The following is a 19,674-nucleotide window of genomic DNA, read 5'->3' as shown; positions in this document are numbered from 1 at the left end:
ACATGTGGTGGGGGTGCCCGAAGGTGCAGTTCTTTTGGGACAAAGTCCTGGGGTGGATTAAAGAAGTGGATGGGATTCATCGTGTGAAGTCCACCCTGAAAGTTCTATTTGGTCTAACCTTGTTAGACTGCCTAAGATGGCCTCAGGCCTACTACTAGCAGCAAGAGTGTGCCTGGCCATAAAATGGAAGCGTTCGCACCCCAGATAAAAAGCAATGGGTTCATGTTGCTAGGAATTTGTATGTGATGGAACAAAGAACAGCAGGACTGCATGGGCAGGCAGGTCCTCTTGAGGCTGAGTGGGGAGGATTTGTGGATGCATACCTGAGACCCGAGGCACAGCAGGTAGATGTAGAAATGATAGTCTAAGAACGGGGGAGCTGGGTGTCCATTGCGGAGGAAAGCATATGCGGGGCTGGAACTACTTAGGTAACGTGTCAAAACAGGGCGCCAAAGAGGCGGCTCTGCACCAATGGTTAATTTTTTAATATCAATGGGTTACAGAAGGGGTTTGATCAGAGACAAACCGTACCAGGGGGTGGTGTGGAGGGAAGGGGGGAGAGAGCGGGTTGGGAATTGGTCAATGAGGTTTCGCAAGCGGGGGCATATGGCGTATGGAATGTTATTGGATTTATTCTGTCAACAAGAGACCATATGCCTTTCAAAAGTTGTTTGTTCTGAACAAAAATCCTTAATAAAGACTAATTTGAAGAAAATAAAAAGGAACGAAGGACTGTCAGATGTGTGAAGCCCGGCCGTGTAGCCGAACGCAGCTGTCTGAGGAAGCAGGTGTAGCAGACCACCAACATGGGAGGAAGACGCTGAGAACCTTGGTGCAGAACCGACCACATGACCGAGAGAGGGAAGCAAGCTGGACTGTTGGCGGATATGCTGCGCTGCAGATCGTGATGAGGAGAGAAGCCCGAAGAGCCGACTGAGCCGATCCCAGGAAGCCCCGAGAAGGTAAGTGGAGGTATGGGAGACCCGGAGGGGACTTGAGAGTGGGCAGTATAGACGCCCAAACAGCTTTCCTGTGGCTCAGTGGGAGTGAACCAACTATTGGGGCTAGAAATTGTCAGTTTTGCCTCCAGTATCATCTTCCTCATGTCGGTGGCAGATGGAAACCCACTGACCACCAGGGAAGGGTCAGGGACCCTGCCACAAACGAAAGAAGGGTTGGGGACCCTAACAGTGAGAAAGAGAGCATCATAGGAAATCTTCCTCGGTGCATTGGTAACGAGGAAAGCACTGGCCACCAGAGAAGTGTGTGGGACCCCAATAAGATTTGGAACTTTGCTAACAGACCAGATTGGAAGAGGGTATGGCAAGGTGAAAGTGTCAAGAAAGAACTGTGCCAAATAATACCAGAAGAAGGGAGTCATTCTCCTTCTACCGAACTAGGAGTTGTGGTAGAAACGGCAGGGGAAGGCAGTCATTCCCCCTGGCCTTGTTGTGAACTGAACCAAGTAATAACAGGAGAAGGGAGGCATTCTCTCTGTCCCGGGCTGAGAGTTGTGCTGTAGACACCAAGGGAAGGGAGTAATTTCCATTGGTCTTATTGGAAACTGTATAGATCTACACCTGGAGAAGAGTCATACTCCTGGGTGTGAAATTGCATAAAGACTGGTTGAAACCTGTAAGTCAGGGGAAGGGAGTCATTCCCCTTGGCCTTTCTGTTGTGCGAGAACATTCTGTTGGATACTGTTCAAGAAGCAGGAGAAGGGAGCCATTCTCCTAACAAAGGAACTTTCTTTTGGTTATCCTTTAGTTGTAGTGTGAGGGTTAGAGTAGGATGTTGGTACAGGACGGTGAAACTTTAATTTGACGGACATTCGGACAGACCCTTGAGTATTAATTTCGAGGCAGTGAAACCCCTCTTGGAGATGGGGACAGTTAGGTTTTCAATACGATAAATAAGTCTATAACCAAAATCATGCCACATTTTTGTGTTGGCTTCCTTCTCTGACACCATTACAGTATGAACAGTCATACCTGGTATCCAAAGGTCACAGTTCACTATTGTCTCTGCTGTTGATCTGAATAAGTGGGATCAGGATCCAAGAACACTCGTAGAGACTTTTCTGAATCTGATCTACTTACCTGTAACCTGCACCAATACCTTTACTACCTTTTTTGAGATGCAAAGATAATACTGTTATAAGTGCCCTATCTATTGCTTATTTAGAAATCCCTGTGCTTTCTGTTCGAAGACTGGTGTTGTACCATGAATGTTCCTTTTGTTTCTAATGTAGCTCAAGAACACATTAATAAAGCACTGCTAAGTCCCTCGCCAAAGAAGCCTTTGGACCTGGCCATAGCACTGAATCGTTCATCTTGGCTGCAGAAGTGGACTGGAGGAGGATGCTCAATGGCTGTGTTGCTGCACATATCTTTCTCGATCTTTCAGTGCCTTTAACATAGTCGGCAACCCCACCTCCCTGACGTAACATAGTTGAAATCTTTCCTATAAATTTGGATACAGTTTATCACACTTTAACTTTTTTTAAAACTGCTCCATCTTTTATTGCAAGTGATGTTCCTCATGGTTCATCTTTGTGCAATGCCTTTTTAACCTGTACTGTACCCGTTCCTTTCTAAGTTGTACCTTTGCCCGTTACTTTTCAAGTTTTACATGTAGCCATTGGTCAACATGATTCATATCTATCGACTCGCTTTTTACATGTAACATTATGACAATCCGGTGATGCTTGTATTAAGAAATGACCGTTGTCCATTTTGACCAGTTTCATTCTTTTATTGAAGAAGTGGAGTGCTGGATCACAAAAATTAATTTCTTCCAAGATGGAGATCCTTTGTTGTGGTGCTGCCCATTGCCGATTTAGCAGTGCCCTGGCACGCCAACCTCTTGATTTCAACACTACACTAGTGTCCTCCGCCACTCCAATGTTCATCCCTAGCCTTAAAACGTACATTTAGCATAGACGCCCACTCGTGTTTTTTTCCACCTCGGGATACTCTGCAGATTTTTAGATTACTTTAGAATGTTCTGTTAATGAACACTATTCTCACTTGCCAGATAAACCTTTGCTTTGGCATTTACTTGAGTCTTCCCAAGATCACCCTGCATAAACATCAGCTAATCCACAACATGGCTGTGGAAACTCTGCTGAGATTGGGGTGGCGTGGGGGGAGGCTGGCCAGCACTAGGTAAAATACATTAGTTGCTCAGTTCCATGCTTATTTTTTCGAGCCTCTCTGCTTGACCCATGGGCAGTATGCAATCAAAGATCCGGGTTCTTAAGACAGATTTGTGTCCTACATTCCTGCCAGAAATGTGTGGTTTGCTAGTCATGGACTACTTGCTGTTCCTTGCAATAAACGGGCATAATGGGGTGGACGCTCGTGTGTTTTTAAAATGATTTATTTTGTGCAGCCCCTTTTCACACGCCCATTCGCTCTTCTTTTTACTGCGGATCATTTACAGTTTTGTTGCAAATTTAAGACCCAATTGTTTCCACAGCCAGTTATGGCCTCTTTTTTTGCCTCGATTTATCAGTCCGCCATAATTGGATTGATCTAGTTGTTTTGCTCTAGCACCATGATGATGACGCTCTTTATTAATCATTAACCCATACCATACCAGTGTGTGTTCTTGCCTAGCCTCCTGCTCTCCTAAGCTTTGGTCTTGCTTGATGGACGACAGCTGCCTCTAAGTGAGCCAGGGAAAGCTTACGTTTTACCTTGTTTATATTTTGCAAGGCGGCTATCTAACCTGTACAAAGAGCTGGAGTATTCCTCGTAAGGAAACTCTTAAGTAGTAATCTGTTGAAAAGCTGTGCTTAACACAAGCACACATTTAATTTCTATATTATTTTTGTAATAATCAATTTATCGTAATGCACTTTTTTTCAGATGCCAAAACCTCCAAAGAGATATTTGATTATGCTGTGAAAGCTATAAACCCTCAGGTACAATGTCATAATTGTTAATAAACACGTATTGTACTTTTATGCTTTTAGAAGTTGGGGGAAATGTATGTTGATTTTGTTTTTTTCTCTCAACAGGTTGATTTAAAGAGATATGCTGTACCATTGGGTAAGATTAATACCCTACTGCAGTAGTCTGCTGTAGTAAATATTGTAATATCCTCTACAGTGTTTATTGTGCATTAAGTGATGGCTATAATTCATGAAGGTTTATTGATCATTCTGGTTTCTGATTTTTCCACCCATTTACTGCTCTGTTCCTAAATCAGGGCTTTAACTTTTCTGTATGAAATCACCATGTTTGATTTGTCACTGCCTTTATAAATTTGGATCATACGTGTCTCCATATCTTTAAACTGCATGGATATAGCTGTAAATAAAGTTTTAAAACATAGTTGTTGCATACAATAGTTGAATGGTTCCTGCTAATTTGTACCGTAGATGTTAAATCCCTGCCAGTATATTTGTTGGGTGTGGAAAATTAGTGTTACTCATTGCACACCTGGGAGACATGCGTGTGGTTCTTTTAAAAAAAGAATGTTTAAACCACTTTATTTTATTTGTTTGCAATCATGGGGTGAGAAGTACAGTATTACAAATATGGAATTAGTCAAATACTTAGCGGAATAAATTTATAAAGATCCTTTTCCCTTTCCCTCCCCATGGGAATTACAGCCCACCCACCCCAACCGTCCCAGTCTTGACAGGAACTGGCTGGGAAGTTCCCTCTTTAATTGTTGTCCCCTAAGAACAAGCTTGGAAGCGGCGGCTTGTACGTTTGTGCTGGAAAGTCTTGATCATATTCCAAGATTGGGGCCCACACATCTCTGAATCGATTTAATAGACCCTCTTTGACTGCCGTGACCTTTTCCGCCACCATGATGTCCCATATTTTGACCCACCATAGGGATATTAGTGGACCCTCTGGAGTTTTCCAAGTACCGACGATGAGGATTTGTTTATTTATGTATTTATTGAGCGCGGACAGCCTTCAGGCTTTGGGGCGCTAACATTAACACAGTGATACGAAACAAATACAGACAGGACTGAGAGGCCTAGGAGATGGTTGAGTTAGAGGCTAAATCATTTAAAAAGAAGAGTTTTCGATGCTTTCCTAAAATGCTTTGTCAGGCTCGAGTCTGAGTACAATATTCCAAAAAAGAGCCCCCTTTGGTCGGAAAGGATCTACCTAAGCCTTTAGTGCGATTGGCATTAGGGCCCTGTATCGGGCCTACGCTGGAAGAGCTGCCTTGCGACCTTCATGCAAGGAGAAGCCGATTAATAAGTTTGGTTGTAGCCCCCTTTTGACCTGGGTGATGGCCTCAATCGTGGAGAGTACTTCCTGCCAGAAGGCCTGAGCGATGGGGCAGTCCCACCACATGTGTAGGTAAGTGCTTTGCTACCCACACTTTCGCCAAAAATGCGGGTCTGACGAGTTATGGATGTGGTGGAGCCGCTTTGGGGGATAGTACCAACGAACAAGCAACTTGAGGGCACATTATTTGTTCATGACACAGATGTTGCATTCTATGCTTTAAATATAAAGGTAAAGAGCTGGGTGGAAGAGTTGACTGAGCTAGTGCAAACCTGACGTTTGTGATTGTTGACCCAAAAGAAGCTTGCCTCATAAAGAGCACATTAGGTGCAGATGAGACTGCTTGCCCTTTCCTGTATTTTATACCGTTTGGAAAAGTACTGCATGTGAGAAAGTCAGGATTTGGATAGCATTATTCACAATGGTTAATTTGCATATGCTTCAAACTATTATTGGCACAATCACAAAGTGCCGGGTCCACATGCATTTGATGTCACACAGTCTCCAAGAGGAGCTGAGCAAATGGAACATTTACTGTCATGTAGTGCCGGTGCCACCATTTAACACAGCCTCATTGTAAACTGACAATCCTCCATTTGAACTCAACCTGACACAATTGTGGACTATCACTTCTGCCTGGCATACATGCTCCATATCTATTATATCTAAAATTCTATTAATAGATGAGGAACCCGCCTGTATAGAGAGCGTAATCGTTTTGCAATATTTAGGAGTGGCAGTATTTACTCCTCCAACTCCCCTGTGCACTTTGGCACACTTGTTTCTAACATGCTGTGTATTGTGTGCTCTGTTTGCCTGAGTAGGGCCAGACCGTATTGGCTGAAACATGATTATCGTTGGAAGTGACTTAGTACATTGGCATTTTTCAGGGCCCCTCCAACCCATTATTTATTCCTTTACATCCATATAGTACACAGCATGTCGATTTTAATAAAGGATTGTAAAGAAGCGTTGCCTCTGTATCTACAAAAAAACCTCTAAAATTAATTTTAGGCCCACCTTTACCCATTCATCCCTAACATTCAGTGGTGGGACCTCCTAGAGAAGGACCATAGTTCCGTAGATAGTTGCTGTAAGGGTGTCCCTAAAAACAATTGCAGCAGAATAAATACACCCCGCTAGGGAAATCGGGCCAAAGACGATCTTGAAAGGATAACGAGTTTAATCTTACAAATGAGGATGGTAGCAAAGGACTCTGTTGCCTGAACGTTCTACCCCTGTCCCTTTTCCCGTTCCTTCCTTCAAAGTGGTTTCAAGCAGGCGTTTATATAGGTCCAGCTTGTCATAGTGATGTCACTTTTACAACACACTCCCACACGACTGATTGGATAGGCCCGAAATAATTCTACTGCTCCCCATAAGGGGAGTCAGATTGTGACTTCAGCCCAATCCGTCCTCCTTCCACACTAGGGATACTTCAAGGCCTTCTTTCTTCTTTTTCACTGGTTTTGTCAGGGCATGCTGTTCTACTTTTTGCTAGCTATGCAAAAACACATTGCCGCTCATGCTGTTCTCCATTTTGGTAACTATGCAAAAACACAATGCAGCTCTACAGACTTTTACCAACCTTGAGACCTAGCCCAAGGAAAACTCCTAAAACATTGTCCCCGGGGCCGGTGCCGCCTTTCACCCGCTGCGGGAGCCAAAGCCCCCCAGACCAGATGGAGCGGGTCGCCGCCGCTGCTGAGCCCTCCTCTACCCGCCAAGGCGCGACTGGGATCGCACCAGCCCCCACAGCCGGATCGGGCCCCGGTCCCTCTCGGGATCACTGTTGGGCTTCCCAATGTCGGGTGGCAGGCCTCGGCGCTCTCCGCTACTTGCTGCGCTACAGCGGCCTGACCAGGGCTGACATGGGGGTCTCTTGGTCCTCAGAGCTCCCGCACCTCACTTAGCAGGTCCCGGGGAGGGCTATTGTGTTTTTATATGTGCTTTTCGGCTTGTTTGGCGCGGGAGCTCAGGGCAGCGCGTCCTCTCTACCATGCCGCCATCTTGGAACCTCAATTTAGCTCCTTTTTTAAGAGGAATCCCTCAATTTCAGTATTGGTTCTTCGCCTGACTAGGAAAGTGGGTTGTAGTTGTCATGGCTCTCCCTCTACCAATGAGGTTGTCCCTCGAGGAGTCACTAATGTCCCCCATGAATTTTTAACTGGGGCGGAATATAAATATGGATCTCGGTTACTCTTCGCTGCCTTAGTGCTGGGAATTGGTGGGGTTGTTCTGGGGATCCCTGTATATCACCCCACAGGTCCTGACATTTGCTAGGCAGGGGTGGCACCTGGTCCATTTGCCCACTCGGCTGACAGTCCACAAGGTCAGGCAGCAGACTTTGTCACACCGCCTAACCTCTGCCTGTGTATAGCTTCTATGCAGATTTTTTTTACTATGTCAACTCATTCCTCTCAAACAACGTCTGTTTTTATGTCATAGCAGACACCTGTGGGTATCGTTCTAGGTAGCCATGTGACTCTGTTCATGTTTACTGTAGCCTTTAGCAAAAGGAATGGTCTCTCATGACCTGGCCACCCCCTGTGTTGGTTACCCTGCACAACCATTGGAATTTTGCACTTGGATATCTGTATTATTGGTGGCCTTTCTGGGGGAGTGTTAAATGGTTTATATTAGTCTGTTACTCATTTCCTGAGGTTCATGTGGGGGTTGGGAGAGAAGGGGCTAGGGTAGGGAGTGTGGGGTGGTTCTGACATACAATGGCTACCATGTACATGTTCGAAGTCTTCATTTTCCAGGCACACCACGTTCCCCACTGACCATGTAAGAGATTGAGACTAATTTAGGTGTTTGTGTTACAGAAACAAGTCTGTCACTCTGCAGGCACGGACAAATGCAAAATGGCGGTTGTTAGAAAAGTTTTCTTTTTTTTCTTGCTTTTCCTCCATAGACTTCTGTGGAACCCCAATTTTTCACTATTCTTTTGAACTTGACCTGACATTTTTCTTTACTTACCTTGTTTACTCTGTTTTCGGGGCAATGATCAGTCCCCATGGCCATTAGTGCAGAGGAACTCTGTCCTCCATTACGAAATTCCTTGTTTGTTTTGCATTGCACAGAACTTAGTTACATGCGATGGGGATACTTTGTATCCCCATTATCTGTCTCTTGCTGGGCAGATGTGGTAGCCAGAGGCTACCCATGATTGGACTCACCCTGCCGTTTGAATGGTGAAGATCCTTACCATTGGTGGGCTTGGGTGCAACCACACCTCGAATCTGGGCTAAAAGGACTCCTCCTGCACACAGACAACAGATGGCCATCTGAGCCAAGACCCCTTTGAAGTGGAGCATCCTGTTGAAGACCTGGAATCTGTCATTGCAGCCAAACAGCATTGGCATTCACAACCGTCCCAGGAAAGCCCTGCTCCTTTGCTAATCTCCAGCAGGCATTCATTGGTCCTTCAACACCTCGACTGGTTAGAACAACCAGTCTCCCCGCTTGAGGATCCTGTCCTTGAAGGCCTTTGGAAGTGTCCAGGACCATTCTGTGGACTGACCAGCTCCCATGTGGGCTTCTTTCCTGCATCATTTCTACCACAAGGGTTGCCTTCTGCCGTTAAAATGATGTGTTCATTGCTATTTCCCGCTTCCATCGTGTCCAGGCGGCTTCCAAGGTCGTTACATGATGGCCCTTCATCTTTTTGGGTTGCCCAGTTGTCCAGAGCCAGGCACCGTCTTGTGTGATGAATCCAGTGGAGTCATCACAGATTCCCCGGCGGTAACCTCCTCCTGTCCATCCAGGGGACGGCAGCTGCCTCCTGATCCTGACCTTGGGGGCGGTTATATGAGGGAGGTTCACTTGGTAGGAGACATCCACTGGGGAGATGTCATGGCGTCATTGGAGGAGGCATGGTACCCCCATTTGCCCATGAAAAAGACCCCCCTGCTGCCCAATACCCAAATGGCCTATTGCCATGCATCTGTCACATGGCCCCCCTCCCCCTTTTAGGGAAAATAAACAAACCTTTTCCCTACACCCTTTGGGCCAAACTCCCATACGTGTTCTAAAATGTAAAAGCTCCAAGAATACCTTTTTCAGTTCTAATTCCCCTCCATATAGAACTGTTTTTTTCATATGGAACCATTGAGAGAGACTTTCCAAATATTATGCATCAGTTGACATCAATGGACTCCTAATACCACACCCACCTAAGTACTGGGACGAGGAGGATGAAGGAAATGATGCAGAGCAGAGGAGCCTCTAGCACAATGAGCGTGCTAGTTGTTTTCAGAAGAAAACTAGAGGCCAGCCCTGAGTGGAAGGACAAAAGGGCTAAACAAGTATATAGAGCGACAACAGTCCTTCACTTTTTAAATCTTTTATCTACCAATTTTTCTCAATATTGGCTGGAATAAGTCGGCCCTCGAGCACCCCTTCAAAGGTCCTCATGTGGGATGGATGCAAACATGTCAAAGTAAGAGGTATGGTCCTTGCACCATTGCTCAATCAAGCAAAACCCCTATTTGGAGGTTTAAGGACACTGGTGTTGGTATTGCCGTGTACTCATGCATTAGTAGGTTGCTTCCATGCATTTATCACAGACCGTTTTATCATATACCGGTGGTTGCTTTTTTTAAAACAAAAATAAAGCATTTTTTTCATTTATTTTTCATAATTATGCATTTAAAACAGAACATCAAATTTGTGAGACAATTGTGGGTAACAAAAAACAATACCCTGCTCCACTACCGGAGCAGTCGCCCAAAAAACCTTAAGGACAACTTACCTTACGGGCAATTTTTACGGCTCAGGAGGAACTGCACTGTCCCAGTACAGGCACCATGCCCAACAATTGGAAACAAGACTGAAGGCGCGCGGATACCCGAAGAAACTGTTAAGAAATAATTTCAAGCGAGCATTACATACTCCGAGAGAAACCCTTCTCCATCCCAACATCGAAACCACCGGTCAAGACATCATCACTTGTGTCACCATCTTCAGTCCCAATAGTACCATAATCAAATAAATCATTAATAAATTCTGGCCATTGATCCAACTGAAGATTCTGGATGAACCATACCCCCCGGATGGCACTTAAACGCTCCAAAAACTTGAAGGAATACCTAAACCATGCCAGGCTCACTAAGAAGACAACCAGGAACACACTCTGCAATCTTAGAGACCTATCAGGACACCACCCCTGTGACATGTGCTCGGTCTGCAAATTTACCAAAAAGACCAAGAGTTTTGCTATAGCAGGAAGACACTGGACACTACGGCACTTTTCCAATTGCAAGAGCACCAACGTCATCTACATTATAGAATGCCCATGCTGTCTCGGGCATATAGGCCAAACCAGTAGGCAAGTAAACAAATGGATCATTGAACACCGCTCAAGGATACAGTGCAGATCTGCCGCTGCCCCCCTAGTCTCACATTTTATTGACTATCGTCACTGCCAGGATGACATACGTTGGTGGGTAGTTGACAAGGTGGAAAACAATACCAACGTTAGCAACGCACTGAACTACAAAGAGGCATGGTGGATGTATAAATTACAAACAAATAACAAAGGTCTAAATGAGGCTGCAGCAAAGACACCGTAATGGCTGATCCCTGCCTTAATTGCCTTGTTCCCCAACACAGCTACAGGTGCTTCTCCCATACTCACACAGTGCTTGAGGCCTTGAGCCCTGCCATTAGTCAGCCTCATATACACAGGTATAGTTGGGGCTGCCCGCAAAGAGCAAGCATACTGTAATCTGATCCAATATTAATTGTGTTATTCCACTTTCATGACCGTGCACGTCTTCCTACAGGCGCTCACCCATGTAAGCAACTGTCCAGCGCCCCGCGGCCCTTCATTCTCAATTCCCCCGTGCCTCTACCCTCTGTGCATAGCTCCCTGAGCGTCTCCATGACTACCTGTACACACTGATTAGATCCCCTTGCGTCAGCTCATGCGCCAAGCTGTCCCGCTCGTTTGCCATGCCAATGCGCATGCACGTACCTTCCTTGTATTCATGTTGCCCTGACAACAGCCCATCCCGAACAAACCCAGCGTCTCCTGATTGGATTCATTCTATAGCGGGATGACTGGGAGGCACGCTCACGCTCCCACCTTGCCGCCGGCTTTCGCTTCGCTGCCATAAACACACAGCAAGATCACGCGTAACTCTGTGTGACACCATGCAATTCTCTCGTTTCTTTTAGCGTCCCCCGGCTGCTGGTCAGCCTAAATGGTGAGCTTCCAGCACTCATAGCTAGCACGCTGCAGATATGCGTTTTATTACTTTTGCCTTACCATCTGGAAAGGACAATCCTCTCCCACTTTGATCAAGGGCACATCTTAAATTGCTTAACAAGCAAAAGGCCTCTACAGTATTTTATTTCCCCTTACTGTTCCCCTGCAGATTGCATCAAGGATCACATATGCCAGTCATCCCTGATCCGCGCTTAGGGCCCAGCAACCAATATGGTCTCCTCTGCTACTACTGCGGTTTTCCAACTTTATTCGTAGAATTCAGCCTACTCCGAGCCCCCCTCCAGGGTGCGCTCACCAGGTTGGTGGTGCCCCAGCTGGTAATTTTATTCTCCCAGCCGCCATTCTATTGCTGTTAACTAACCCTTCATTAGCTCACACTCTCAGCCTAGCGCTAGGTTTCTCCACACTGAATACCTCTGTGCTCTTTCCCTTAGAGACACGATCCCAGGCCCAGAAGGAGGCCGCCTTTGATGCAGCCGAAATGTCTATGGACCCAGCAACTACTGCTCTTATACAGTCCATAAACACAGAGGGAACCACACCCCGACCCAGGATTGGTCACTACCTAGTCTGCACTATGACCGTAGTTAGATCAAACGTACAGCGCATACAATAATTTATTTTTGGCTATGCTTGGATCACTTGTATGCTATAAGAATTGATTTGTAGTCAAATGCTACTCACCAGCACAGAGGTGCAAATAGATCTATGTGTGGTCTATACTTCTATTTTGTTACCCACAATTGTCTCACAATTTTGATGTTCTGTTTCAAATGCATAATTATGAAAAATAAATTAAAAGAAATCTTTTAAAAAAGCAAACGGCGGTATATGATGAATGCATGAAAGTAACCTACTACTGCATGAGTACAAGGCAATAACAACACCAGTGTCCTTAAACCTCCAAGTTGGGGTTTTGCTAGATTGATCAATGGTGCAAGGACCATACCTCGTACTTTGACATGTTTGCATCCACCCCACATGAGGACCTTTTGAAGGTTTGTTCCAGGGCTGACTTATTCCAGCCAATATTGAGAAAAATTGGTACATAAAAGATTAAAAGTATATGAAGCTGTTTTCATAAAGCAAAGATGTGTGGGACATTTAAAGATGGAAACCAAACCATGGGGGGGGGGATGTTCAGGGGAAGCTGTCTCATCTGCCAAGCATGCATGTGGAGGCTGGAGGCACGAGCTGATGTGGTGGCGCAAAGGAGATCGCCACCAGAGAAGAAGAGTAACGTTGTGTGAGCAGAGCGTGCTGTGGAGATGCCAGGAGCCACAAGAAGAGCCCTGGACATTTGCAAGCACGCTTACCCTCACCGGGACCTGAAGGAAAACAGTCATGCAGGGGAGTGCTACGAGAGAAGGCGGAGGAAGCTCCTGAATGCCAGAGGGAAACGCTCGAGGCCCGCCGTTTACTGGCTGAGAGTAAAAGAGAATCTGGGAATGCTAATCCCCATGGTGACGTGACCACGACAGCTTTGTGGTGGGCTGTGCGACCATTGACGTCTGGATGGAAGTGTGAATGTTGGCATGTGCCACACTTGGATGGAGTCATGGTCACTGTCCTGCGTCGCATCTGGATGGGATGTTGAAGATTAGCGAGTGCCACATCCAGATGGAATAGTGAATGATAGCAAGCATCACACCTAGACATAATTGAAAAGACAGCAATGCCAATTAACCGATCCACTAGCAATTTCACCCCTCTGCATACACCTCTCAAACTCCAACCAAACACAACCACAAGCCTAATACACAACAATCTGCACAATCTTCACCACACCGCAACAACAAAACAAACCACACATAGACACGCACAACAGCACACAACGACTACCGACCGTAAAACTCCCCAAGCCCAGCAAACGGACCCACCGAACTGAGGCTGCCAACAGCACATCACTGCTCTCTTGCACTTTTCCAGCTTATTCCCACTAACTCGCCCCCTACTTCCCTTTTTCAGAGCCGCCAGAGCGCCAGGGGACCACTCCGGTGGTTATAGTGTGCGGTACAAATATCCATTAACATTGAACAACGCTGAAACCATCCAGCTGGAGAGTCGAAGACACCTTGCTCCCCACATCCATACTCGCAACGAGGACGAATACCAAGGACGGCTCACCTGTAGTGTCAAGAAGAATGAGAATCTAAACGGAGGTCACCTAGCCAAGCAATTGCCAAGCCTGAGGGCGTTCCGTTGCAGACCCATGAGTAACTGGGGGAAAGGAAGTACAGGGAAGCCGCCAGAAGTGGGAGAAACTCATCCCAGTGGCATTGACAAGTTACTAAACCTAAAATCATTTAAGTGGAGCTGTGCTATGGCAATAACGAGGGAAACTAATAAGCCTGAAGGAGAAGGCATTAAGATTTTGGCCCAATTACCTGGGAAGAGGAAACGACCACAGAGAGTGAAAGATACAGAGTGGAACAAAGTAGAAAAAGTATTCCATGAATCTTAACTGAATCTATGCCAGATAAGGAAAAGGTTAATCAAGTAGCACAACCCCAGTAGAGTGGGGAGACTCAAGCCACAAGAAAGTATAACCCATTTGAGGAAGCCTGGGTTATAAGAAACTGGAAGAAAGCCAGGGTCAAAATATAGGAAAGTGGGGGGGCATGGCCAAGCGGCAACGGAGATGGCGGCATAGTTCTGGAGCTCGAGGAGCAGAGGAGACTTTGAACATGCTAAACGTTATGTTTCTCTTTCTAAAATACTTATATTTAGGTAATACGATACAACATTTGTCTATGGCTTTCACGTGCCCGCAGCCCTTTTAAACAACTCTAAGCTTCTCTATTCATCGATTCCTGTCACGGATATTATGACGCCGACTCGCCTCAGAAAATCTGCTCGCACTGTTGGAGCGTTTCACGGCTGCTTGTTCCTAAACCTCATTTGTGCAACGCCGTTTGACAGTGGATCTCTTCGTTCTTCCCTGTGGAGTCGTCTGCCTGCACTTCAGCTGACTCTGCCGGTGAACCTTTTGTGAACTGCTCGGCTGTGTTGATGGGCGAGGCCTGCATCCGCGGCCTTGCGTCATAAATGTTTCAGCTGACGGGCATACGCGCTTAAGGCATCCTGCCCGTGTTGGGAAGCACACCCTTACCACCACAAAGCCAGTAAGTGTTTTCTATATTCAGAAGGATTCTGCGGTTCTTGCTCTCACAGGCATCAACATTAAAACAAAATATACTTATTTGAGTACTATTAAGGTTTAATCCAATTAAATCCTTATGTAATACTTAGCAAACACTGCCATTATTGCTATGGTTTCATTTTTAACCTTCTTTTAAAACACAGATGTGCAGCATCTCCATTACTTTTTTATTCTTTTTTTCCGCTCATTCCCTATGTTCCATAAGTTATTTGGAGCAACTTGGTATATTTCATTCACATTGTCACTGGAAGCCTTATTTATTAAGAAACGCACGTGGACATGAGAACAATTTTATCATTTGGAATCATAAGCATATACACCCCATAACTAAACAAATGGGTGTCATTTCTTGGTAAATGTTGGTACTGTTAAGTGCCTGCCTGAATGTCAACTACCACAATATTCTTAGGGCAACTTGCTCTTTCCCTTTATAAGATTCTGGTGGATATAAACCTTGCCACAAGTATTGTGAGCAGCTATTTGAGCACACTTTCTTTGGCCTTCATCATTCCAAGCCAACTTAATCTATCATTATGGCTGATCTTGCTAAAACTACAACATCGTCTGACAACGCACCATTTAACGCCTTTATGGAGAAAATCCAATATGGTCCTCCATTTCCTCGTTGAATTCCCGCTCCTCCTCCATACAAGAAGACATAAAAGAATTTAAAAGTGAAATCAAGACTTTCTCTGTAAGACTTGAGGAATTGGACGAAAGAATCGGCCTCGTGAAGGATGGAGTTGAGGGTCTCGAGAACATGCAAGGAAGACTTGCGCAATTGGAAAATGAAGTCACTGAAATAGAAGACAGAAATCGAAGGGATAATATTTTACGGAATCCCTGAAAAAATCAAAGGAGATGACCCCCTCAGTTTTCTTACTTATTGGATCCCCTCAACTCTAGGGATCACATTCTCAACCCCACTAGAATTGCAACATGCTTACAGAATCAGACCCCAGTTCTCCAACAACAACTCGTCGCCTAGACCCTTCATTGTGTGCTTCCTTAGACATCAGCAAGTCAAATCCTACTAGCTGCCAGGAAAAGTTCCCCCATCCTTTTCCAGAGCAACAGAATTCTTATCTCCCCAGACTTCTCCACAATCTCACAAGCCAAAAGGAATAGATTCCTGGATATGAGACCTCTCTTGAAAACACTTATCAGGTATGGTCTGTTATACCCTGCTAGAATTATTATTACCAACCCAGACGCCACACTAAAGAATTCACAGACCCAAACAATCTTCATAATTTTCTTCAAGCCTTATTACAAAGGCTATTACCCCCCCCCCACCGAACCCTTTGTTGAACACCCCTAAATCGGATCCTCCTCTTCTTTCGCTAACTTTCCGAATACCCAAGAATCAACATATCAAATTCACACCTAAATGCAGCAGGTCATCTTCCTCTTATTTCACTTGACGTTCCATTCACCTCAACGCATCTCAGGGACAAATCAAGATCTCCCATTAAATCAATTGATCCATCTCTCACTACTTTACAAACTTGATTTACTCAAAATATGGTTCTTAAACTTCAGTGTCACCTTTACCAACATGAAATTTATTGCCTACTAAATATTTTAGCCTGGTTATTTCTTAGTTATTATTAACTATTCAATATGTTCATGCTCATACAACTTTTGCTAATACTCTCTATTCTTGCTCTTTGCTTCTCCTAGTCTATGCTAATTCCATCTCTGTACTCTGGTTCCCCCCCATGATACTCTTACGCACTTTCTTTCTAGATAATCTCACCTTTACCATTATGTCATTACTTATTCTTATACATCCCTTCTTATCCAACTTTCTCATACTGTTATGTTCTCTCCTTTACTGTCGTCTCCCCCTCCTTTTGTGTTACTCCTTATACTCCAATGTTAATAATATATTTGGTACTTTTTATTCCATAAATACCTTAAAATATTTAATGTTTTATGCATTGAAGCTTATGAATGTTTTGTTTTTCTATGCTTTTTACCCTGCTTTAGCCATTATCCTTTTCTTATTTACAAATGTCTATTAAATTCATTTCATGGAATGTTAAAGGTTTCGGACATCCGATTAAGCATAGAAAGGTTTTATCTGAACTTGTTAAGCGAACACCTGATATCATATGCCTCCAAGAAAATCATTTGAGTTCAGATACTGAAAACCTCAAGATTAGAACCCCTTGGATTAGTCATACACTTTATTCGAATGCACTAGATAAGAAAGGTGGAGTTTCTATTTTAATAAATAAGCATCTGAATTATTCATTAATTGATGAAGATAAAGACCCTGAAGGACGATGGATCATCAATGATGCAATCATCAACAATTTACCTATTACTATTGTCAATGTATATGGTCCTAGTGCTGCCAACCCCCTTTTCTGGTCTAATTTCATCACTAAGCTCTCACAAAAGAGCCCTGATAAACTCATTTTTTGTGGTGATATGAACAAGATCCTTGACTTTGCCTTTGATCAAAAATCCTCCTCTAACTTTATTAACTCCAAATCTCGAAACAGTTTCTAAAATTGTTACGAAATCTAAACCTAGTTGATTCCTGGCGATTCTGCCATCTTTATACCAACAATTTTACGTTCTATCCCCCCTCCCCTCCTCCCCAATCAATCCTTTTCCAGGTTAGACTACATCTTTAACTCCTCACTAACTTCCACCATTTTATACTCGGATATTGGCCCCATTACTATTTCTGATCATGCACCTGTATCCACCACTCTCATTTCGATACCCATTAATAAACTTTCTCCAAGGTGGAAATGTAATTAGTTTACACTTAAAGATAAATCGTTCGTTGAAAAAAACAATTCTTTTATTAAAGAATTATTTCTCAACAGTCGCCCGGAGCACACCTCCTTTAACAATAACTGGGATGCCTTTAAAACTACTCTTCATGGCTTTATAATACAATTTGTTGCCATCAAAAAACGACAGTCTGATCCCATTCATAGCAACATCTTAACCTCATTTAAACAACTTGAACAATGCTACTATGCTAACCCGGATCCTACCACCATGAAAGCACTTATGGCTTAACGCATTGAATTCAACAAAATCTGCACTGATAGAGCCGCTAATTCATTATTGAAAACCAGAATTAAACTCCACTGTGGATCCAACAAAGCTGGTAAAATGCTAGCCTCTTACTTAAAAAAGAAAAAAGAAAAATCCCTCATCACCCAAATCCTCTTCTGATGGCAGCAGATTAACCAAACCAAAAGATATTAAGGAGGCCTTTCTTGACTTCTACTCCACTCTTTATACCTCTGATCCTTCTATTAACAATTTGGATATCTATTCTTTCTTGGAAACAAATAAAAAAGTAAATCCCTCCAACCCGATTGACCCATCTCCCCCTCAATGATCCTATCTCCCTGACTGAAATTAAACAAGCCATACTCAATCTGAAACCTAATAAAGCCCCTGGCCCCGATGGGTTCACCACAGACTTTTATAAAACTTTCATTAATTCCATTGCACCAAAACTTTTAGATTTATATTCGTACTTTGCTGAAATAGGTCAAAGCCCTGGTTCTTTTGGTGAGACTCATTTAGTCCTCTTTCCCAAACCTGATAAAGAACCCTCCTTAATTAAAAACTTCAGACCCATCTCTCTTATAAACTCTGACTCAAAAACCTTCCCTAAGATCCTCGCAAAACATTTAGAATCACACCTTCCCAAGCTCATGCACCCTGATCAATCTGATTTTTATCAAAAAGCCTTACTTCATCTAACTCCAGGCTGTTATTTAACATACTTTCTCAATAACACAATTCTCAAGACCCTCTTGCCCTTGACGCTGGGAAAGCATTCGACCGCGTTTCCTGGCCTTTCATGTTCCATTCCTTATCTTGGCATGGCCTCCCTCCTCATTTCATCAATCTAATCAAAATTCTTTACTCTTCTCCCACCCTCCATATCCTTATCAATAATTCCCTCTCCTCCTCTTTTCAAATGGAAAGAGGAACTCGTCAAGGTTGTCCTTTATCTCCTCTTTTCAATCTCGCTTAAGAACCCCTTCTTCAAAATATTAGAACGAACACTAACATCAAATCCATTTGCATAAACAATATCGAAACTTAATGATCTGCTTATGCAGACAATATTTTACTCTACCTTCTAATGCCACCTCCTCTATCCAACATTTAATATCTACTATAAATAACCTTTCCTTAGTCTCCGGATACAAATTGAATTTTGATAAGTCTGAAGTTATGCCTCTCACTAATTCTTGTAATCTCTCCAATACCACTTTATCAGAACTGTCATGGCAACCCTCTCATATTAAATATTTAGGGCTTCTAATTACCAAAGATATTCACACTACTATTAATCTTTTGACACTAACCTTCTAATTGAAAAAGTAACAGAAATGACTTCAAAATGGTCTCCTGTTTTCATCTCCTGGTGGAGACGTCTCGATACTATTAACATGATCTGCCCCATCATCCTGTATTCATTATCCATGATCCTTACTGTTAACCATGCCTCTTTCTTCAAAAAACTTGACTCCCTTCTTCTTAAATTCTTATGGAGCCATAAAGTACCACGTATTGCCATTAATAAATTAAGACTTCCCAAATCCTTGGGAGGAGTTAAATTCCCTAACTTTCACCTATAACATAAAGCTTTTGTTCTAAAACAACTATCTTTAAACTTTATGAACCTCACCTTGATGGAGCGCCCTCTTGGGGTAATATTGAAGCTAGTCTTATTCCTCCACTTTCCCTCTCCCATTTCTTAATGACTTCTACATGGTCCAACATTACTTTCTTCCTATCATTACACTTTCTTAAAATCATCTGGAATAAGCTTCCTCCTAACTCTTTAACTAAAATCAACCCTGGCAACCTGTTTCTCTCGTTCAATCAACAAAACTCCACCAAATCCAATCTCATTACTATAGATGGTACTGATTTGTCATCAAATTTGTCAAACAACGAGATCAAACTCTGAAGTTATCCCCTTTCCACAGATATGTTTACAATGCAAAATCCCTACCTCA

The 19,674-nt window shown here is 43.7% G+C and overlaps 1 protein-coding gene across 1 annotated transcript in view; it reads left to right on the top strand.

Moving 5' to 3' along the window:
* Window positions 1-19,674, top strand: part of PRKDC (protein kinase, DNA-activated, catalytic subunit) — a 3,362,625-nt gene that overhangs the window by 275,780 nt on the left and 3,067,171 nt on the right. Inside the window, exons 8-9 of the mRNA XM_069621025.1 lie at window positions 3,873-3,928; window positions 4,025-4,055. Of these exons, the coding sequence (XP_069477126.1) occupies window positions 3,873-3,928; window positions 4,025-4,055 (87 nt within the window). The remainder of the gene's footprint in view (window positions 1-3,872; window positions 3,929-4,024; window positions 4,056-19,674) is intronic.

The sequence above is a fragment of the Ambystoma mexicanum genome, chromosome 5q, assembly GCF_040938575.1.
Source record: "Ambystoma mexicanum isolate Mex_15411 chromosome 5q, UKY_AmexF1_1, whole genome shotgun sequence".
NCBI lineage: Eukaryota > Metazoa > Chordata > Amphibia > Caudata > Ambystomatidae > Ambystoma > Ambystoma mexicanum.
The sequence above is the reverse complement of the archived record's forward strand: the minus strand, read 5'-3'. Positions and strand labels throughout refer to the sequence as shown.